The 21,568-nt window shown below is 43.9% G+C and overlaps 1 protein-coding gene across 6 annotated transcripts in view; it reads left to right on the top strand.

The window, feature by feature from the left end:
• Window positions 1-21,568, top strand: part of ttn.2 (titin, tandem duplicate 2) — a 202,484-nt gene that overhangs the window by 105,535 nt on the left and 75,381 nt on the right. For all 6 annotated transcript variants that reach the window (XM_055052995.1, XM_055052994.1, XM_055052996.1 and 3 more), the window contains 47 exons: window positions 355-452; window positions 543-711; window positions 896-1,165; window positions 2,191-2,457; window positions 2,539-2,817; window positions 3,064-3,472; window positions 4,476-4,600; window positions 5,007-5,273; window positions 5,447-5,716; window positions 5,875-6,174; window positions 6,366-6,668; window positions 6,761-6,948; window positions 7,571-7,685; window positions 7,808-8,095; window positions 8,178-8,329; window positions 8,439-8,586; window positions 8,847-9,146; window positions 9,698-9,985; window positions 10,068-10,364; window positions 10,857-11,043; window positions 11,118-11,233; window positions 11,322-11,621; window positions 11,998-12,297; window positions 12,489-12,594; window positions 12,685-12,881; window positions 13,301-13,606; window positions 13,692-13,845; window positions 14,545-14,669; window positions 14,766-14,884; window positions 14,970-15,150; window positions 15,807-16,109; window positions 16,192-16,746; window positions 16,835-17,137; window positions 17,224-17,380; window positions 17,475-17,617; window positions 17,706-17,824; window positions 17,927-18,104; window positions 18,191-18,475; window positions 18,553-18,846; window positions 18,936-19,235; window positions 19,376-19,684; window positions 19,777-20,003; window positions 20,079-20,393; window positions 20,493-20,607; window positions 20,690-20,998; window positions 21,082-21,263; window positions 21,364-21,493. In XM_055052995.1, coding sequence (XP_054908970.1) covers window positions 355-452; window positions 543-711; window positions 896-1,165; window positions 2,191-2,457; window positions 2,539-2,817; window positions 3,064-3,472; window positions 4,476-4,600; window positions 5,007-5,273; window positions 5,447-5,716; window positions 5,875-6,174; window positions 6,366-6,668; window positions 6,761-6,948; window positions 7,571-7,685; window positions 7,808-8,095; window positions 8,178-8,329; window positions 8,439-8,586; window positions 8,847-9,146; window positions 9,698-9,985; window positions 10,068-10,364; window positions 10,857-11,043; window positions 11,118-11,233; window positions 11,322-11,621; window positions 11,998-12,297; window positions 12,489-12,594; window positions 12,685-12,881; window positions 13,301-13,606; window positions 13,692-13,845; window positions 14,545-14,669; window positions 14,766-14,884; window positions 14,970-15,150; window positions 15,807-16,109; window positions 16,192-16,746; window positions 16,835-17,137; window positions 17,224-17,380; window positions 17,475-17,617; window positions 17,706-17,824; window positions 17,927-18,104; window positions 18,191-18,475; window positions 18,553-18,846; window positions 18,936-19,235; window positions 19,376-19,684; window positions 19,777-20,003; window positions 20,079-20,393; window positions 20,493-20,607; window positions 20,690-20,998; window positions 21,082-21,263; window positions 21,364-21,493 — 10,848 coding nt within the window. The remainder of the gene's footprint in view (window positions 1-354; window positions 453-542; window positions 712-895; window positions 1,166-2,190; window positions 2,458-2,538; window positions 2,818-3,063; window positions 3,473-4,475; window positions 4,601-5,006; window positions 5,274-5,446; window positions 5,717-5,874; window positions 6,175-6,365; window positions 6,669-6,760; window positions 6,949-7,570; window positions 7,686-7,807; window positions 8,096-8,177; window positions 8,330-8,438; window positions 8,587-8,846; window positions 9,147-9,697; window positions 9,986-10,067; window positions 10,365-10,856; window positions 11,044-11,117; window positions 11,234-11,321; window positions 11,622-11,997; window positions 12,298-12,488; window positions 12,595-12,684; window positions 12,882-13,300; window positions 13,607-13,691; window positions 13,846-14,544; window positions 14,670-14,765; window positions 14,885-14,969; window positions 15,151-15,806; window positions 16,110-16,191; window positions 16,747-16,834; window positions 17,138-17,223; window positions 17,381-17,474; window positions 17,618-17,705; window positions 17,825-17,926; window positions 18,105-18,190; window positions 18,476-18,552; window positions 18,847-18,935; window positions 19,236-19,375; window positions 19,685-19,776; window positions 20,004-20,078; window positions 20,394-20,492; window positions 20,608-20,689; window positions 20,999-21,081; window positions 21,264-21,363; window positions 21,494-21,568) is intronic.

The following is a 21,568-nucleotide window of genomic DNA, read 5'->3' as shown; positions in this document are numbered from 1 at the left end:
AAAACTCCTGCAATGACGAAATTATTATTTCAGTTATTAATTATTCTGACCATTAATCAGATAAAAAAAAATTGGCATATTATGCAGTTTTCTCATTGAAGCTTTTTAGAAAATATTAGAAATGTATTAGAATATACAAATGAGTAACTGAATTTCCTGTTTATATAAGAAAATAAATGTTTTACTGGCTACATTAGTTATGAAAGGTATTCTTATTAATTAAAACAAATAATTGGAGTTTCAAAACCCTAGGAGTGAATTCACACCAGCTGTGTTGAGCTCCACTTCATTAAGGAACCAAAAATGAAGATAATCTGTTAAAGTAACTGTGTGAATCTCGTTTTGTGTGGACAGCTGCCCGTGTCGAGTTCTCCAAGCCTCTCCACGATGTTGAGGTTCGGGAGAAAGAAACTGCCAGGTTTGAGTGTGAAGTCTCCAGAGAGGACGCTAAAGTAAGAAGAGCACTTTTCATTTTATTTGTTCATGAGAATCTAAACCCAGTCCTCCTGTCTGAATGAATCTTCTTCCTGCTTTCTCTGCAGATCACCTGGTTGAAGGATGGAACTGAAATCAGAAAAGGAAAGAAGTATGAAATTATTGCACAAGGCCGCCAACACATCCTTCTCATCCACAAGGCCGCATTTGATGACGAAGCTGAATACGAATGTGACGCACAGACCTCCAAATCCTCCGGCATGCTCACCGTCGTTGGTAAGAAAAGACAAACAAAGATCAGATTTTCTCCAGTTGCAAAAAAAAAAATAGGACATCAGATAAAGAGGACTGACACCAGAGAAAAGATGGTTCTGACGATTTTCTTAATTTTGACAAATCATTCTCAGTTTCTCGGTTTATTGTTTTCTGAACGTTTCTGAATCTCTTCCTGTCGCTCCAGAGGAGGAAACTACGTTCACTAAAAACCTGCCAAACGTCGAGGGAACGGAGACGGACAGCGTGAGGCTGATCTGTGAGGTCTCCAAGCCCAACGCTGACGTCACCTGGTACAAAGGTGACAAGGAGCTGCCAGACGGCGGCCGCTATGAACACATCATCGATGGCAAGAAGAGGATTCTCCTCATCAAGGACCTGAAGACAGATGACGCCGGAGAATACAGCTGCAGGCTGAGCAACGGCACCAAAACCTCAGGAAACCTCAAGATCAACGGTAAAGACTTTTCAAAAGTCTAGTTTAGTTTAGCACATTTCAGCAAACAAGGCAGCAAAATATAAACACGGAAACCAATTAGGAAACATTAGATTTTGTCAAAAGCTATCATCAAAATCGTCAAGTAAATATACATCAAATTATTGATAAATGTTTCAGTTATTATTAATTAAAAGCAATAGCAGGGTTTTTAGTTTAGCTTTAAAGGAACTTTGCTCCAGATTTGTGGTGCATAGAAGCTGAATGCTGTTTTTCCATGTGTGGTTCTGGTTCTGGGGATGCAGAGGAGAACCAGAACCTGGGAGGTTCTGTAAAGTTGATACAACAACAGCAGATCTTCATGTATTATGGTACTAAACTGTTCTTGCCATTGCTGCAACAGTATTTTATAGTTTATTCTCTGAGAGAGCCAGTGTAGGTCCCAGTGTAAGGACTTTGTGTGAACTGGTGTTATGTTCTCTATCTTCCTGGTTTTAGTTAGAATGCCAGTTCTTTTTAGGCAAACCTGTGAAGATGCTGTAATCAATGCAACTAAAGATAAATGCATGGATGAGTTTCTCTGGATCTTGCTTAGACATTAGTCCTCTAATCCTTAAGATGTTCTTCAGGTTCATCACTACTCGCATATTTTGGGCCTAATCTCTACTTTCTACCTGTAATAACTGAAGCTGTGCATTGACTCTAGATCGTTCCTCTTTAGATCAAAAGATTAAAATTTGAGTTTTGTTTCTTTTCAGCTGTAGAAAGTTGTGGCACATCCACAGTTTATCTGCTTAGTGCTTGGATGAGTTCAGAGTCATCTGGTGGCATCATAATGTAGAGCTGTGTATATGTTGAATAGGAGGAGCCCCATGATTGAGCCTTGGGGAACCCCACATGAGAAGTTACTTACATACAAGAACACAAGGACGTCTTTGTTCTTTTGGTGAAGTGATTCCTGATGTTTTTGCTCCAAAGCTTATTTACAAAAACAAACAGTAAAGGAGCAAGAAGCTTCACAAAATCTCACTGTGTCTGTCCTGCAGAACTGGCTGCTGAATTCCTGTCCAGACCTCAGAACCAGGAAGTGGTGGAGGGTAATAGGGCAGAGTTCACCTGCACCGTCTCCAAGGAAACCTTCAGTGTCAAATGGATGAAGGACGGCAAGGAGCTGGAGGCAGGAGACAAGTACGAGTTGGTCAGTGACGGCAAGAAGCGCAGTCTGGTCATCAAGGCGACCGAGCTCAAAGACGAGGGCGGATACGTTGTGGTGATCGGCGAGACGAGAGCCAGCGCTGATCTGACTGTGAGCGGTAAGTAAGCTCCACCCACTGACCCGACGAGCCACTGCAAGAACCTCAGCCCATGTCGTCAACGTTCGCTCTTCCCTGCAGAGAAACTGAAAGTCATCACCCCTCTGAGAGACACGGAGGTCAAAGAAGGTCAGGAGATCGTCCTGAACTGTGAGGTGAACATTGAGGGAGCCAAGGCCAAGTGGCTGAAGAACGACGAGACTCTGTTCGAGAGCGGCAAGTACGTGATGGTTCAGAGAGACAACGTCTTCTCACTGAGGATCAAAGACGCTCGGAAAGGAGACGAAGCCGAGTACAGTATCACTCTGACCAATCAGAGAGGAGAACAGGCCAAGAGCTCCGGCAAACTCTCCGTCAGAGGTTGGTGCTTCACCTCCATCGACACGAGTTCAATTAGTAATATTAGAACTTTATTCTCATAATACTGTCACTTTATTCTCATCTGATCTTATGTACAACTTAGTTCTCATAGTATGACTTTATTTGTACATTATTTTGACTTTATTCTAGTAGTAATATAATTATACTTGTAATTTATTCTTTTTTCTCGTAGTACTAACTTTGTGTCAAACTGGGACCAGTAACTGTGAACTGTGTGTTTTCCAGAGGAGAGTCTGAAAATCATGGTTCCTCCGGAGGACGTCGACACTCAGGAGAAGAAGACAATCAGCTTCTCCTGCAAGACCAACAGACCCAACGCCACTGTGAAGTGGATGAAGGCCGGCCAGGAGATCACCTTCAGCAAACGCATCGTCTACAGGGTCGACAAAGAAAAGCACACGCTCACCATCAAGGACTGCATGCTGGCCGACGAGGGCGAGTACACGGTGGTCGCCGGGGACGACAAGGCCACCGCAGAGCTGATCATCAGCGAGGCGCCGACCGACTTCAGCGCGCAGCTCAAAGACCAGACCATCACCGAGTTCGAGGATGCAGAGTTCACGTGCGAGCTGACCAAGGAGAAGGCCGAGGTCAAGTGGTACAGGAACGGACGGGAGATCAGAGAAGGACCAAGGTAAGTTAGCTCACTAACAGTGGAATATTACATTATTAAAGAAATATTTGGTAAACTAGATGAAGATGAAGATGAAGATGAAGGTGTTCTCTACCTGTAATAGATGAAGGTGTTCTCTACCTGTTCCTGATGCACACACCTCTCACGCCAGATTTTATGGAAATGCTAAAGCTAGCATCTATAAGATAAACAAGTGATATGGTCTAGAATCAATGCTATGATATAAGGAGCAGTTTACTGAAATAACAATGGATGATAATTAACCCCTTAATTCCACCCTGAAAAATGGAAATTTCCAGATTTGAAAAGTAAAAAGTTTGCTAAAAAATAATACTAATAATAATTTGAACTTAATCTCAGAAATGTTCTAGAAAAGAAATCAGAAAATTTCAAAAAGTCTAAAATGTTTGACTTTTCAAACTGAAATTTCCAAGTTTTTTCTAGAAAATTTCTGAGATTAATTCAAATGTTAGTTTTTTTCTAGCAAATTTTTTACTACTTATTTTTTTGGCTGAAGTTTACTCATTTTGTCTGGTCTGCAAGCACTGGTCTGCTTGATTAAAAAATACAGTTTCACTGGCAGGTTAATGCACTTATAACAAAATACTCTCCCATGTTATAAGTGAAATAGTCCACATGTGACACAAATACGAGCTCCTACGTCTGGCTGAAAGGGTACTTAATACGCTGTTATAGACATGAGCTTAGGCTGGCGGTCAACAGCTAAAAAGTCAAAAATAGTTTTTTTATTTAATTCACTGAAAATACCAACATGGGCAAAATTATGTCACTCACCATAATAAATTTCTCCAATGATGGTGGAAAATGTTGCATAAATCCATCTGATATAGCAATGTTTAGCTATAATATTTTACATCCTCATAGTGCCACGTTGCATTTAATTTCGATGATAGAACATTTTCTCTATGGCAATCGGGTGAATTTCAATGTTTTAGGGAGTGAGAAGGAGTCCTGTAGATAATCCTTCGTATTGCTTTTTCAGATTCACATTTGTGAAAGACGGAAAGTTCTGCACACTGCGGATCAAGGAGTGCAGGCCAGATGACGAGTGTGAATACGCCTGCGGAGTCGACGATAAGAGATCCAGAGCCAGGCTCTTTGTTGAAGGTTTGTTTTCTCAGAAAGACCTCAGAGGAACCTGCACTGCAAAAACTCAAAATCTTACTATTACTAATGTATTTTCTGGTGCAAATGTTTTAAAGCACTTGAAATAAAACAAAACTTACAAGTATATTTTCATGAAGATAAAGGAGCTTGTTTTAAGCCAATATTTCCTTGATATTGATTAAAAAATACTAGTTTCACTGGCAGGATAATGCACTTATAACAAAATACTTTCCCATGTTGTAAGTGAAATAGTCCACATGTGACACAAATACGAGCTCCTACGTCTGGCTGAAAGGGTACTTGTAAGCCAGTTTTATTTCATTTCAAGGGTACTTAGATGTTTTCACTAAAAACTAGACAAAAACTACTTGTTAATAATGTTTATGGCCGTTTGTGTTTCCCACAGAGATTCCAGTGGAGATCATCAGACCTCCACAGGACGTGTTTGAGCCTCCGGGCTCGGACGTCGTGTTTGAGGTGGAACTCAACAAGGACCGGGTGGAGGTGAAATGGCTGCGCAACAACATGACCGTCGTCCAGGGAGACAAGTTCCAGATGATGAGTGAGGGGAAGATGCACCGGCTGCAGGTCTGCGAGATCCGACCCAGAGACCAGGGGCTGTACAGAGTCATCGTCAAAGACAAGGACGCCAAGGCCAAGCTGGAGCTGGCAGGTGAGCGTCCGGTTCAGTGGAGGAAGATTAATGAACAACCCTTACGGTAGCACTGGTCTGCTGAACTTTAAATATTTCTACATTTATAAGTCTTTCCACAGTGTGCAGGAGCAGGTCTTGTTAGTTTAAAAGAGAAAAAGATGCTCGGTTTTTGAACCTTTATCCTCTTCCAGCTGTTCCTCAGATAAAGACCACCGATCAGAGCTACGTCACAGACGCCGGGAAGCCCATCGTGTTGGCCGTCCCGTACAGCGCCTATCCTCAGGCCGAGGCTGACTGGCTGTACGACAACCAGAGTCTGCCCAAAGATAACATCTACACCTCCGCCGAGCGCACCGAGTACCGGCTGAAGGACCCGAAGAAGTCGGACCAAGGCCGCTACAAGATCGTCATCAAGAACAAACACGGACAGGGAGAAGCTTTCATCAACCTGGACGTCATCGGTGAGCTTTCTGTGGAGAAAAATATGTCGACTAAAGTCAACTGGAGATGGTTACATGTTAGAGTGGCAGTTCCAATTCATAATTTTCCAAAAATATGGTTGTCACAAGCTGTTTGTAATGTTTGAAACATCTTCAAATGTTGCAAATCTTCATTCCAGATGTTCCCGGACCTGTGAAGAACCTTCAGGTGGTCGACACCGCGGACGGCGAGGTCAGCCTGGCGTGGGAGGAGCCTGAGAACGACGGCGGCAGCAAAGTGATCAGCTATGTGGTTGAGAGGCGCGATGTGAAGCGGAAGACCTGGACTCTGGCCACCGATCACTCAGAGAGCCCCGAATACACAGTGACGGGGCTGCAGAAGGACTCCTTCTACTTCTTCAGAGTCAGCGCCCGAAACAGGGTCGGCAACGGACCCTTCGTTGAGACGGACGAAGCTGTTCAAGCAAAGAACAAGTTTGGTAGGGTTAACTTTGAATATACTCTTCTGCTCCTTTATTGATGGTAAATACAATTAACAATTTAAATTGGGGATTAAAAGGCACATATTACACATTTCACATGTTTTTATACTCTTCTTTTTTTAAGCAATAACTTTGTGTTTTCAGTAGCTGCAATATGAAACATTCCATATTCCATTTCTTGGTTTCAGATGTTCCTGAACCTCCTCTGAACGTTGACGTTGGAAACGTCACCAAGTTTGGCTGCACCGTTTCCTGGGACCCTCCAGTGTCAGACGGAGGCTCTCCCATCACCTCCTACATCGTGGAGCTGCGCGACAGGACGTCGGTGAAGTGGTCGCCTGTCCAGGTGACGAAAGCCGGCGAGCTCAGCGCCATCATCAATGACGTCATCGAGAACAAGGAGTACATCTTCAGAGTCAAAGCTGAGAACAAAGCTGGCGAGGGCAAACCCAGCGCCGCGTCGCGACCTGTTAAGATCATGGATCCAATTGGTGAGGACTGGGGAGTAAATTGTGTTTACTACAAAGTTAGCATCCCAGTCTCAGTCTGAAGTTCCTAATTTGTTTGTTTTTCCTGTCTGCAGAACGTCCCAGTCCACCTCAGAACCTGATCTGGCAGGACCAGAACAAGAGCTCAGTGCAGCTCACCTGGGAGACGCCTCTGAAAAACGGTGGCAGCATCATCACTGGCTACATCATCGAACGCTGCGAGGAGGGAACCGACAAGTGGCTCCGCTGTAACGCACGCCTCTGCCCAGACCTCTTCTACAAGGTGCAGAATCACGGCCTCACAAAAGCCCAGATGGCCCGTTTTCTGTCTGTAACACGGAGTTGGAACGAGAAGTCAGTCAGTCGGATTGTTGTCAACCAGTTTTCAGTTGACCAGATCTAATCAGTGACTGGTAGATCAAATAATTACTTGTCCGATTTTTTGAATCGATTTTTTGAAAAGTAACACTTTCCTCCATTTTCCTCCAAGTTTTTAATTTCATCTTGTACCAAAAACCTCATTTCATGTAATTCACATTTCAAGAAATTCACCATATTTTGTGTTATGTATCACATTCTTTAAATCAGAAATGTTTGACCTTTCAAACTAAAAAAAAAATTTTCTTTTGAAATTCAAATGTGAATTTTTGCGTTTTTTAAGCAAATTTTTGACTTTTTCAAAAAAATTTCTGAGATTAAAATTTACTCTTATTTTCTCTTGAGTATAATATCCTTAATACGACGTCAGAAGGCAGCGCATACAACTCGAGAACAGTCAAAGTTGCCCTACTTTACAACTTCTGAATTGCTGAAGACAGCATGCTGCCTTAAATCTATAGTTACCTTACTGAGGATCACAGATTTCTGTTCAACTTCACTTTCTAATATCTTTGAATGTTTTTCAGGTGTCTGGTCTGAAATATGGAACCAAGTACAACTACAGAGTGTTTGCTGAAAATGCTGCTGGAGTTTCTGAACCGTCAAACGTCATCGGACCTCTGCTGGCAGACGACCCACATTGTGAGAGACGTGACATTTGTCGAATTGACAGTGACTCCAAAAAAGGAAAAATTGGTTTTCCACTAATGTAATAGAAAATGAGGTGTTAAAATAAGGCTTTTGTTCTCATCATGCCTCTCCAGTTGCTCCATCCTTTGACCTGAGTGGTTTCAAAGATGGCCTGGAAGTGATCGTCCCTCAGCCTCTCACCATCAGAGTTCCCATCACCGGATACCCAACCCCCGTCGCCAAGTGGACCTTCGGAGAGAAGGAGGTGACGACTGCAGACGAACGCGTCACCTTGATGACCAAGTCCACTTTCACAGAACTTATGATCACGCCGAGCGTCCGGCCAGACAAAGGCATCTACACCCTCCACCTGGAGAACGACGTCACCTCTGTGTCTGGAGATATCGAAGTCAACGTCATCGGTACGGAAAACTACTGCAAATCTGGGGGGAAAATGGATTTTAATTATTGTTTTTAACTCATTGTTTGTGTTTTTGTTTCCAGCTGCACCCAGCGCTCCCAAGGACTTCAAGGTTCTAGAGGTGACCCGGCAGCACGTCCATCTTAGCTGGGAGGCTCCAGAACACGATGGAGGAAGTCCTCTAACCGGCTATCAGGTGGAAAAACGGGACGTGTCACGCAAGACCTGGGTGAAGGTACGACAACAGTGTCTGGAATCAATCATCATCATTTAACCGGGATAAGGAATAAATCAGAAGTGAGATAACATGTGGCCTTGCTGGTAACAAAATCAAACTGTTTCAGGTTACAACAGGGATCCAGGATCTGGAGTTCACCGTCACCGACGTGGTTGAAGGGAAGGAGTATCTGTTCAGAGTCACAGCCTGCAACAAGTGCGGCCCAGGAGAGCCAGCGTACATCGATGAGCCCGTCAACGTCTCTTCTCCAGCCAGTAAGTCAGACTAACTGCACAGTTAACATTTAAACCTTTAAAGACATGAATAATCTAAGGTTTTAGATGGTCTTTTGGCTAATATGTACATCTTATTAAAAACAAGTCAAGTTTAATTGCATAGCACATATCAGTAAGTACTTTACATCATAAAATCATCGTAGTCACCAAAAATGAAACAAGTAATAAGCATCGCATTTTGTCAAATACTATGACCAAAATCATTACACAAATATACATCGACTTTGCTTTCTCTCCAGCTGTACCAGACCCACCAGAGAACCTGAAGTGGAGAGACAAGTCAGCCAGTGGCATCTTCCTCATCTGGGAGCCGCCAAAATACGACGGTGGCACCGGCATCCGAGGCTACAACGTGGAGCGCTGCCAGAGAGGCACAGATAAGTGGGAGCCCTGCGGAGACATGGTGCCGGAGCTGAAGTGCCAGGTGACCGGTCTGATCGAGGGCGAGTGGTACGCCTACAGAGTCCGGGCTCTGAACAGACTCGGGGCCAGCCGGCCCTGCAAGCCCACAGACGAGATCCAGGCTGTTGATCCAATAGGTAATAACATGGACCTTCTCCTTGATAGAATCAGTGTAGGGTGGGCATTTACTGTATTATCATTTATTGTGATAAACTTCATTTCATGGTAAGAATTTTGATTTACCTTGTCATGACAAATTCCAATCAATATTTTGCTTTTTCTTTCACTGTTCAATTAAAGCAACAATAAATATCTAGCAAATATGATTAAAAGGCAGTTGTAATTTGCAGTTTAATGATATAAATCACACTTCTTTTTGTGACTCAAGTCACAAAAAGAGAAGCAAATACAAATAGGAATGTTTTTCAAAAGCATTATTTGTGTTTATATCAAGAGCATTATTTGGATCCATTATTTTTGTGACACAAAGGTCTGTCACAATGAGCTGCAAATTGCATGATAAATTAAAATAAGCTCAATAATTTCCAGTTGGACAACAATAGTTAAATAGATGCTCCACTTATCATTGAAAAGCCACTATTTAGAAAGATTAGTTTTTCTAAAAACATAAAGATTAACGGAAAATGGTCTCAAAAATGACAATATTTTATGGTTATTCCGTGCTCAGAGGCTCCAGAGATCCAGCTTGATGCCAAGCTTCTGGCTGGTCTGACGGCCAAGGCTGGCAGCAAGATCGAACTCCCAGCTGAAGTTAAGGGTAAGCCAGAACCCCGAGTGAAGTGGACCAAGGCCGACCTGGTTCTGAAGCCAGACGACAGGGTGTCCATCGACACCAAGCCAGGACATTCCACCGTCACCATTGCTAAGACCAAGAGAGACGACAGCTCCACCTACATCATTGAGGCAACCAACAGCAGCGGCCGTGCCACCGCCACTGTGGATGTCAACATCCTGGGTGAGAAGAGTTTACAGCCCAGAAATGTAATATCTATCTCAGTGTAAGTTGTAATTAAATCACTATTTCTAATGTAAAACAGACAAACCTGGTCCTCCTGCTGCCTTTGACATTTCTGAGATCACTAACGAAACCTGCCTCCTGGCCTGGAACCCGCCCCGCGACGACGGCGGCTCCAGAGTCACCAACTACATCGTGGAGCGCCGAGCTGCCGACAGCGAGATCTGGCACCGGCTGTCCTCCACCGTCAAACAGACCACGTACAAGGCAGTCGGCCTGGTCAAGTTCAAGGAGTACATCTTCAGAGCGTTCGCTGAGAACCAGTTTGGTGTGGGTCCACCAGCTGAACACCCGCCCATCATCGCCAGATATCCGTTTGGTAGGTGATCCGACTCTGACATCAAGCAGTTAGACTTTATAAATAAAAACAATAAACTTCCACAAAGTCTTTTCACCTGTGCTAGATCCTGCAAACACTCTTAAAACTTCACATTTAGCAAATTTTTGTACTTTCATTTGGGTCTATACTCCTTCTAAAACAGCTGAGGCGCCTTAAAAAAAAAAAGCCATACATCAATCTGGACGTAGATCGTCCAGATCTGGACATAGATCGACCAGATCGACAGTTACGTCATTTGGATTAAAAGTGACAGAAGCCCAAAAACAGCTCATTCTGAAAGGAACTTAAAATAAGCACAACTGACCAGACTAAAATATCTTCATCTAAGAATGATTTTGTCCAAAAAATGCCATTAACATGTTTTGTTTAGCCCATAGATCTGTTCATGGAAGCTTAATGGGTTACCTTTAAGTTAATTGAAAGCTCTGCTAAATTCTGCCAGGTCTAATGTGATTCTTTTGTTTGGTCCAGACACACCTGGAGCTCCCTACAAACTGGAGCCTTCAGACATCGCCAAAGACGCTGTGACCCTGAACTGGTACGAGCCGGATGAGGATGGAGGCAGCCCCATCACAGGCTACTGGGTGGAGCGATACGAACCGGACCATGACAAGTGGATACGATGCAACAAGCTGCCCATCAAAGACACCAACTACAGGTGAGGCCAGCTCAGCGTCTGGTCTGGAGTGTCTTTGGTGGGGGTTTTACTGACATTGTCCTGTTTTCCTGCAGAGTGAAAGGCCTTCCCACGAGGAAGAAGTACAAGTTCAGAGTCCTGGCTGAAAATCTGGCTGGAACTGGAAAACCCAGCAAAGAGACGGATCCGATCCTTATTAAAGACCCTATTGGTACCACATGTTTCTTATCTTAAACAGGTTATTTTATCATTTAAAGTTATAAAGTAAATTAAATCCTTCATGTTTGATCTTTTTCCAGATCCTCCTTGGCCTCCTGGTAAACCCACAGTGAAGGATGTTGCCAAGACTTCATGCTTCCTGACTTGGACCAAACCCGAGCATGACGGCGGAGCCAAGATCGACAGCTACGTCATCGAGATGTTGAAGAGCGGAACCACAGACTGGATCCGTGTGGCCGAGAACATCAGCCTCCTGGAGTTTTTCCTGAAGGGCCTGATGGAGAAGCAGGAGTATTCGTTCAGAGTGAGAGCCATTAACGTGGCCGGGGAGAGTGAACCCAGCGAGCCCAGCGACCCGGTGCTGTGCAAGGAGAGACTGAGTAAGAAACACTAACAGAGAGAAAACACCTTTGCCTAAGTTAATTTAAAGAACAAAATGTTCAGGAGATACCAGATAATATATGGACATTTCCAAACATGGTAGATTCAAATTCATTTCATTTTAGTTTGGTAAATTAACAACTTTACAAAAGACAAAACAAAATACTACATTACAAACCAATAATTTACCAAAGAAGGAACAAACTGAGGCTTATACTTATACTTACATACTTTGTGTTGTTAATTTGTATATCCTACAGGATTAAGCAAGAATAGCCTCATAACACCAATATGAAGATGGAAACAGAGAAATAACATTGTAAACAATCATCTGAGTAAATAAAACTGAAGACATTTCTGTTTAATCCTCCTCAGATCCTCCATCGGCTCCTCGATGGTTGGAGGTTGTGAGTATCAGCCGGAGCAGCGCTGACTTGAAGTGGACGGCTCCGGAGCGCGACGGAGGATCTCGCATCACCAACTACGTCGTGGAGAAGCGCGACGTCAGGCGTAAAGGCTGGCAGGCCGTGGACACCACGGTGAAGGAGCTGAAGACCACCGTCACGCCGCTCAACGACGGAGCTCTGTACGTGTTCAGAGTCGCCGCAGAGAACGCCGTGGGTGTCGGGCCGTTCTGCGAGCTGGAAGACTCCGTGTTGGCCAAGGATACTTTCAGTGAGTGGTGGATCAATAAACATTTCCATTGCAAATATTTTTTATGTTTCTTATGTTTTTTGAAATGCCGCAATTTCCAAATTGTTTTTTTTTTTTTACATTGGTGGGATATTAACTAATTTTGCACACTTTTGTAGTGGAAGCATAGGTACATAAAATTTCATTGAAAATAAAACATGTTTGTGTTGCAGCTACTCCTGGGCCTCCCTATGCACTCACCGTCAACTCAGTGACCAAAAAGTATGTGGACCTGGAGTGGGAGGCACCTAAAAATGATGGCGGTAGACCCATACTCAGGTGATATTTCTTTACTCGCCATCATTCAGGCTGTAGTGCTGTTCAATGTTGTTCCCATTATGTTCATCTTCTGGCATTTTCCCCATCCAGGTACTCTATTGAGAAGAAGGAGAAGCTTGGAACACGCTGGGTGAAATGTGGAAAGACTTCTGGTCCAGATTGTAAATACCGGGTAACGGATGTTATCGAGGGAACAGAAGTCCAGTTCCAGGTCCGGGCTGAGAATGAGGCCGGAGTCGGACACCCGTGTGAACCTACAGAGATCTTGACCATTGAAGATCCAACAGGTCAGCCTGAATCCAATGTGTTGGAGACCTCAATCAATCACTCAAGTTTATTTGTATAGCACATTTCAACAATTGTTTCCAGCATCTGAACTCATAAAGAGCTCATGTGAAGTGTCCTGCTTTATATCATAAAAACATCATACAGTCACCAATTGAGAAACCAGTAAAAAGTGTTACATTTGTGTTAGTTCACAAGCCATCATCAAAATCATCGATATACAAATATATTGATCAATGTTTCATATATCAGTGTGAATGACAATAAATGAATGGACGAGTTTCTCCTAAATTTTGCTGGGATATCAGATCTTTAACTCTGGAAATGTTCTTCAGGTGATAGAAGGCTGACTTTGTAACAGTTTTTATGTGTCTCTGATGGTCGAGTTCTGAGCTCTGAATCTGTTTGGTGTTATCTTCAGGAATCCCATCTCCTCCCATCGAGCTGCATGTTACCGGAGCCAGCAGGGACTTTCTGTCCATCGCCTGGAAGCCTCCGCAGCAGGACGGCGGTTCTCAGATCCGCGGCTATCACATCGAGATGTGCGAAGCCGGAACTGAGAAGTGGATGAGGGTCAACTCCCGTCCAGTTAAGGAGCTTAAATACCGAGTGGAAGAGGGCGTCGTCCCTGAGAAGGAGTACATACTGAGAGTGAGGGCCATCAATTCTGTAGGAGAGAGTGAGCCCTCCGACATCTCAGAAAACGTCTTTGCCAAAGACTCTGACTGTAAGCACAACACATCTGTTTCTTAAACAAACATAGAAACATGCCAAAGCATGACTAGACATCCTCTTCCTCTTTGTGGTCCCAGGTAACCCAACACTGGAGTTCCAGACTCTGGACCTTGTTGTGGTGGAAACAGAGAAGCTTCACATCCCAGTTCCCTTCAGAGCCGTCCCATCTCCCAAAATCACCTGGCACAAAGACGGCAAGGAGCTGAAGGCCGATGAGCGTCTCATGTTCAGGTCAGAACAGGCTGACCGTAACAGTTTAAGATCCAGACACAACCCACAGACCAGCAGGGTTCATACTGGTGCTTGAAGTCTTTGAAATGACTGAATTCCAATTAGGTGTTTTCCAGGTTTTCTATTCAAAGTCCTTGAAAGTGCTTGATATTTGAACTGCACAATTTTATACTAAAGTGCAATCCAGCACTTATGTGAAAATATTTAGAGTTAAAACCAGATATTTTCAAGCACATAATGATTTTTTTCTCACTGTTTGAAGTTAAATATGACTAAACTTTTTGTGTTTTAAATTATTTCCGTTCGCTAAATTCCAGAAAACTTTGTAGAAAATTTATTTAGAGATTTTTTTGTAACTTTTTAAATCATGTTCAGGCATTTAATTTGAGCAGCAAAGTTGTTTTGCTTAAAAATTTGTTTGGATTGTTTCAATGTAATGAATATTTATTATTTGCAATGGCATAATGACGTATTGATTAGCTTAGTTAGTAGTTATTGTCTTTTTCGAGTTCATACACATTATTTTTTTTCTCTAAAGTGTGGTGCTGGAAAAGTTTGAAAAATCACTTGAATAGTGTTTGAATTTTACCGTGGGAAAAGTATGTGAACCCTGACTGACAGCTTAAAGGATAAACACAAAGAAAATGTATATAACTCCTCAATCTGATTGCTTTTGGCTGATTTGTTTGTTTGGAGCAGGAAGGAGTACATTTCCTGTCACCTGGAGATTGACAGCAGCCTTCATCCCGATGCTGGAGTTTATAAAGTGACTCTGGAGAACAAACTGGGAAGTGCCAGTGCAACCATTAACGTTAAAGTCATCGGTAACCACATGCACTCCATTTATTTGCCATAAAAACACAAGAATCTCTTATGCTTACAAACAGTTCTTCAACATGTATTTGTCTCTGTGTCTTCAGGACTTCCTGGTCCCTGCAAAGAGATTGTTGCATCTGAAATCACAAAGAGTTCATGTAAAGTTTCCTGGGATCCTCCAGACTATGACGGTGGCAGCCCGATTCTTCACTACGTCCTTCAGGTCGGTTTCATTTTCAGTTTTAAACCAAAAGAGTTAGTTTGAATGCCACAAACTGATGGTGCTCTGTTGGAACATGTGGGTGCAGCGGCGTGAGGCTGGTAGGAGGACCTACGTCAACATGATGTCTGGAGAGAACAAGGTGAGCTGGATGGTGAAAGACCTCATCCCCAACGGAGAGTACTACTTCAGAGTCCAGGCCGTCAACAAGATTGGAGGAGGAGAATTCATCGAACTGCGCAACCCCGTCATTGCAGAGGACCAAAAACGTATGAAAAATATTTCACTTTGTGAAATTATTTATGAAAATTAACTAATTGTCGGCTATTTGGCTCAATCTGCTCATGGTTTTTGTGCATTCAAATAATGCTAGCAAAGGGGAATTACTGTCAAGCTAGGAAAAAATAATTAAATGCGCAATAAAGTCGTAGTCTTATGAAAATAGAATTAAAACTTTAGCAGAATAAAGAAGCCATATTACAAGACAAAAATTAGACTGTTCTAATAAAATTACTTCATTGTCGTAATTTTGTGACTTTATTCTGATATTACAGCTTTAATCTTATTTTATGTTTATTCTCATATTTTTATGACTTTATTCTGCTTACACTATGGATCCAGTTTTGTAATATTAGAAATTAATGCTTGTATTTTTTATTACTTTTTTCTCATAATATTAGAACCTTATTCTTGCATTATTACGATTTGTCCTGGTAATATTACGACTTTGTTCTCATATTATTTGAACTTTGGTGTTCTATTTTTTTGGCTCTTTTGATAGTGCTACCACTTTATTTTTGTAACTGACTTTATTCTGGTAATATCACAACTTTGTTCCCTATTTAGTGGTCAAAATAACGTCCTGTTGACAATTTAACTTGGTTGTACCATTTAAGATAATTGGACTGTGCGTTTGTTGACCCAGATGCTCCTGACGCGCCAGTGGACGTGGAAACCCACAATCCCACTTCCAGCACTATAACCTTGACCTGGAAGCCTCCTATGTACGATGGTGGCGCCAAAATTATGGGCTACATTCTGGAGCGGCAGCAGAAGGGCGAGGACAAGTGGGAGAGGTGCAATGACTTCCTGGTTCCCGTCTTGTCCTACACAGTCAGAGGACTAACAGAGGGCAAGAACTACATGTTCAGAGTCAAAGCTGAAAACGCTGCTGGCATCAGTGATCCGTCACGCAACACATTGTTCGTTAAGGCCTCTGATGCTGTTGGTAAGGAGAAGAAAAAAATCAACAATGTTCTCTTCAGTACCACTTTCCTCTAAGTTTAGGTTAATTGGACTTTGTGTTTCAGATCCTCCAAAGGTTTTCCTCAGTGGTAGCCTACAGTCCGGTCTCAGTGTGAAGCGAGGCTGCGAGATCTGCCTGGACGCCAATATTTCTGGCTCACCGTACCCTCAGATCACCTGGTACTGGAACAACCAGGTGATCCAACCTGAACCACTCCGCAAAAGACCTGAGAAACCCCTGAAGAAGAAGACAGAGAAGAAGGAGGAGGAGAAGAAAGAAGGAGAGGAGAAAAAGGAAGGAGAGGAGAAGAAGGAAGAGGAGAAAAAGCCAGAAGGAGAAGCCGAGACAAAAGAGGAGAAGAAGGAGGGAGAGGAAAAGAAAGAAGGAGAGGAGAAGAAGCCAGAGGAGGAGAAAAAGCCAGAGGAGGAAGCTGCTGAGCCAGAGGTGGAGGTGCCTGACTATCCCACCATAAATGAACGTCTGACCATCAATAACAGCCACAGGGGCATGTCCTCCATCGTCATTAATGAGTCAGTCCGCCCAGATCACGGGGTCTACATGGTGAAGGTGGAGAACGACCACGGAATTGCCTCAGCAACCTGTGAGGTCAATGTGCTCGGTAAGGGAACACTGATGTTGTCGCACATTTGTCGCAAATACTTCAGTTGAGTTGTCGCACTATAAGAACTCATCTATTGTGTTTGCAGATACTCCTGGTCCTCCCGTAAACTTTAGATTTGAGGAAGTGAGGAAGAACTCAGTCATTTGCATGTGGGATCCTCCTCTGGATGACGGCGGCAGTGAGATCCTCAACTACACCCTGGAGAAGAAGGACAACTCCAAGCTGGAGTTCGGCTGGAGTTGTGTTACCAGCACACTGAGAGGCTGCCGCTATCTGGTACCCAAACTCATTGAGAAGAAAGAGTATATCTTCAGGGTCGTAGCTGAAAACAAGTTTGGCCCTGGTCCACCCTGCGTCTCCAAACCTCTCATCGCCAAGAATCCCTTCGGTACGCACACATAAGGGAATATTTCAGTGGCATTGTCTGTGCAAGTAGTAGAAAAAAAATTTAATATTCTTTTTCATTTTCCTCAGAACCTCCTGAGGCTCCAGAAAAGCCACAGATTGACGACATCACAGCCAACAGCATGGTGGTCACCTGGGAAGCACCAAAGGACAATGGCAACCCTATTCTGGGATACTGGGTGGAGCGCAGGGAGATCAACAGCTCACACTGGGCACGTGTCAACAGGTGAGGAAATCTAAGATTTTCATTTCTTCCCATTCAAACAGAGGCATGTCTTCAAGTTCATAAAAATAATTCTTCCTGCTGTGCTGATCTCCAGGAACATCGTCCCAGACACAGAGCTGAAAGTTGAAGGTCTCCTGGAGGGACTCACTTACATCTTCAGGGTGGCGGCTGAAAACCAGGCCGGACCTGGAAAGTTCAGTCCTCCCTCTGAGCCTAAAACAGCGCAGGCTCCAATCAGTATGTAAACAAATCTAAATCATCACAACAGAAGATGCTAGTCAGATGACATTTTAATCAACTTATGGCGTTTCTTCTAACCTTGTAGTGCCACCTGGACCTCCCATTGCCAGAGTGGTGGTAACCACTGACCACTCCATCGAAGTAGAGTGGGATCCTCCTGCTGACAATGGTGGAGGAGAGATTCTGGGATACCATGTGGACAAGGTCAGAAGATTTACTTTATGATTTTGCTCTGAAATATATCTTGTTTTCTGGTAAACCATCTGAAAACCCCAACTGAGCAAAGAGTGGTTGTTTGTTCCTCAGGCAATGGCTGGTACCAAGGACTGGTCTAGATCAACAGAACGTCCCTGGAAGCAGCGTAACTTCACCGTCTATGGAGTTCGTGAGGGAGCGAAGTACACAGTCAGAGTCATCGCATGCAATGCTGCAGGAGAAGGAACACCTGGTTTCACAGACGCTGTTTTTGTCCGGAACCCAGCAGGTCTGCCTAAAACGAGAACTTATTGTTACTTTTGGACAATTTGTTGTATGTTCTGCATTCTAACCTTTCCTTGTTGCACTCCACAGAGGTCCCAATAATTGACATGGACCTTGCCATCAAGAATGGTATAATCATCAGAGCTGGAGAAACGCTGCGTGTTCCTGCTACAGTCACTGGTAAACCCTATCCATCCATCACATGGACAAAGGATGATGGCAAACCAGATAAAGACCGTGTGGAGATCCTCAGTGAGGGAAATGACAGTGTTGTCTCAATCAAGAATGTCCAGAGGCAGGATTGTGGAAAGTATCAGATCTCTGCCTGCAACCCCAGTGGCACCAAGACCGCATCGACCAGAGTGGAAGTGATGGGTAATTAAAAGTCCAGCAAACCTGCAAGAACCTGTTGTTATAGTTTCGCTAATGCCTTGTTTTATTTAATGTTTTAGATGTCCCTGGTCCTGTCAAGGACTTGAAGCCAGTTGTTGTTACTCGTAAGATGATTTTCCTGAACTGGGATGACCCAGACGATGACGGAGGCAGCGATCTGACAGGCTTTCTTGTGGAACGAAGGGATGCCAAGATGCACACATGGAGGCAGCCTGTTGAAACTGCTTCGTCCAAGTGCGAATGTGTAGGAATCATGGAGGGACAGGAGTACTTCTTCCGTGTCACCGCCAAGAACAAGTACGGTTTGGGTGTTCCCTTTGAGCTGGGACCCATCAAAGCTGTGGATCCTCAGGGTAAGTTCAGAATCTTTTTATCGCCAGGATTCAAATGATTCAGAGCTGGGTTTTTAACTGAAACATAACTGGGTTTGATGATTGTGCAGGTCCACCATCATACCCTGAAAAGTTCCACTACACAGAGAGGACCAAAAACTCCATCACTCTGGCCTGGAAGCCACCGCGCAGTGATGGTGGCAGCCCAGTCATTGGGTACTTTGTAGAGAAGAAGAGGCAGGACCAACAGGCCTTCGAACCCTGCAACACAGAGATCTGCCCCAACATGACTCTCACTGTTGAAGGCCTGGAGGAGGCTTGGATGTATGAGTTCAGAATCAAGTGTGCCAATCTTATTGGAGAGAGTGAGCCATCCATTCCACTGACTGTAGTAATTCAAGATGATGAAGGTGAGACCACATTTCATTAAAACTTCGAGTTCATCATTTGTATTCAGAGAAACATTTATATAAGCAAAGTCAAACCAGTAGGTTTACTGGAAATGTTTTTCCTCATGTCCTGAATTTTGGTGTCTCTCCCAATCTGTCAGTTGGTCCTGAGATCCACATGCTGAAGCACTTTACTGCTGACTGCATTACTGTGAAGAAGGGTGAGCCTATTGAAATTCCTGCTGACATCATTGGACTCCCCATCCCAAAGATCGAGTGGTTCAAGGACGACGTGCTAATCGACCAGCCGACAGAGACATTGCTGATGGAAACAGAGGTGACTGGAAGGTTGAATGCCAAGACCACTCTATCCATCCCCGCTGCCAACAGGAGGGACCGTGGCAGCTACACTGTGTCAGCATCCAACAACATGGGCTCAGCCAAACACACCGTCTATGTCATGGTGCTTGGTGAGTGGCCAACATGCAGGGAATATGCTGCTAAAGAAATTAAAAAGTTCATAAAGATTAGTGTTCTGACTTTCTGTTTGTTTTCTCCTCAGACCGACCAACCCCACCCAGGAATCTGGCTGTGTCAAACATCAGGGCCGAGTCTTGCTACTTAAACTGGGACCCACCAGTTGATAATGGTGGAAGCGAGCTGACAAACTACATTATTCAGAGAAAGGAAGTGCTTAAAGACCAGCCTGAGCCAGAAGAGGGAGAAGAGGTTCCACCAGAGCCACAGTGGGAAGTGGTCAGCAATGCCGTAATTGAAAGGAAATTAGGGGTATGTCACAACAAAATCATTAATGATAAGCGCTTAGTGACTGCAAGTGGAGGGCTAACGGTCTTCCTTTTATAGGTGTGGGAGTTGGAGACCAACAAGACTTATCTGTTCGAAGTCAGAGCCGAAAACAAGTACGGCGTATCTGACCCATGTACAACGGAGGAAGTCCTTATCACAGATCCATTTGGTCTTCCTGGCCCACCACAAAAACCAACTATTGCAGAATACTCCAAGACCTCCATGACACTGACCTGGGAGCCTCCAAGAGAGACTGGAGGCTCAATGATCATTGGGTACTGGCTGGAGAAAAGAGAGAAAGGAACAGACTATTGGGCCAAAGTCAACAAGATGCCAGTCACTAAAAGAGGCGTGAAAGGTTGGGAGTATCAGGTGAGCTTCTTGGGGTTGGTTTGTTGCTTAAAGGTGGTCACTTTAAGAGATGAAACATCAAAAACACTAAACACATTGCCTGATTCCTACTTCAATCAGGTGACTCGACTGTTTGAAGGAACTGAGTACGAATTCAGGGTTGCAGCCTCCAATTCAGCTGGAACTGGACCATTCAGTGGGCCGTCTGACTCTGCCTTTGCAGTTGATCCGATCAGTGAGTTCATCACAGCAGGAATATTTTCTGAAGTTAATAAATACATGGTTTACAAAAATGCAAACTTCTTCTCACTTCCCAGCTCCTCCAAGCATGCCTGCTGCTCCTGAGGTTGCTGATAAGACAAAGCATAGCGTCACGCTGTCCTGGAAGCCACCAGAGAATGACGGAGGAAGCCCCATTAAGGGCTACATCATCCAGATTCAGGATGAAGGCTCATCAGAGTGGCACAAAATCAATGACATTGACAGCCTGCACCCCACCACGGAGTTCACCGTACCCAGTCTCCGTGAGTTGAAACGCTACCGCTTCAGGATCATCGCTGTCAACGACATCGGCGAGTCTGACCCCAGCCCACGCACCAGCGAAGTTCTGGTGGAGGATGTCCAATGTATGTTGAGCCTTGAACTGTCAAAACAGCAAACATACCAATTTCCTTGTCTCTGACCTGTTGATGAATTCTGTTTTTGACAGTTCCTCCTGTCATTACAATTGATGTCATGGCTGAGGAACTAGTCAACATTCGTGCTGGAGATCCAGTCAGGATTCCCGCAACCATTAAGGGCCGGCCTGCTCCCAAGGTTACATGGGACTATGAAGGCAAAGCCAAGAGCGAGAAAAAGAACAAGCTGCACACAATCCCTGTTGAGGCTCAGGTAAGGATAGTTGATTGTTTGGTATGTGAGGCTCATTAAGTAAGCATCTCAAATCCAGACCCATAAGAGTTTGTATTAAAATGCTTATGACTGTTTCCAGGTTGAGTCCACAGACACCACCTCAGTCGTGAACATCCCTGTGAGCTTGAGGAGTCATTCTGGACGTTACACCATCACAGCCAAGAACAAGTCTGGACAGAAACATGTCAACGTCAGAGTCATTGTCGTCGGTATGGACCTTTAATCACTAGAAACATTCTGTCTGAATTAACCTGAATTTATGGTTTGGGATTGTTGGTTTGTAG

Source organism: Poeciliopsis prolifica, unplaced genomic scaffold, assembly GCF_027474105.1.
Source record: "Poeciliopsis prolifica strain line A6 unplaced genomic scaffold, Auburn_PproV2 SCAFFOLD036, whole genome shotgun sequence".
In the NCBI taxonomy this organism is placed as follows: Eukaryota; Metazoa; Chordata; class Actinopteri; order Cyprinodontiformes; family Poeciliidae; genus Poeciliopsis; species Poeciliopsis prolifica.
Note: the sequence above shows the minus strand (reverse complement) of the source record. Positions and strands in the feature narration are given on the sequence as shown.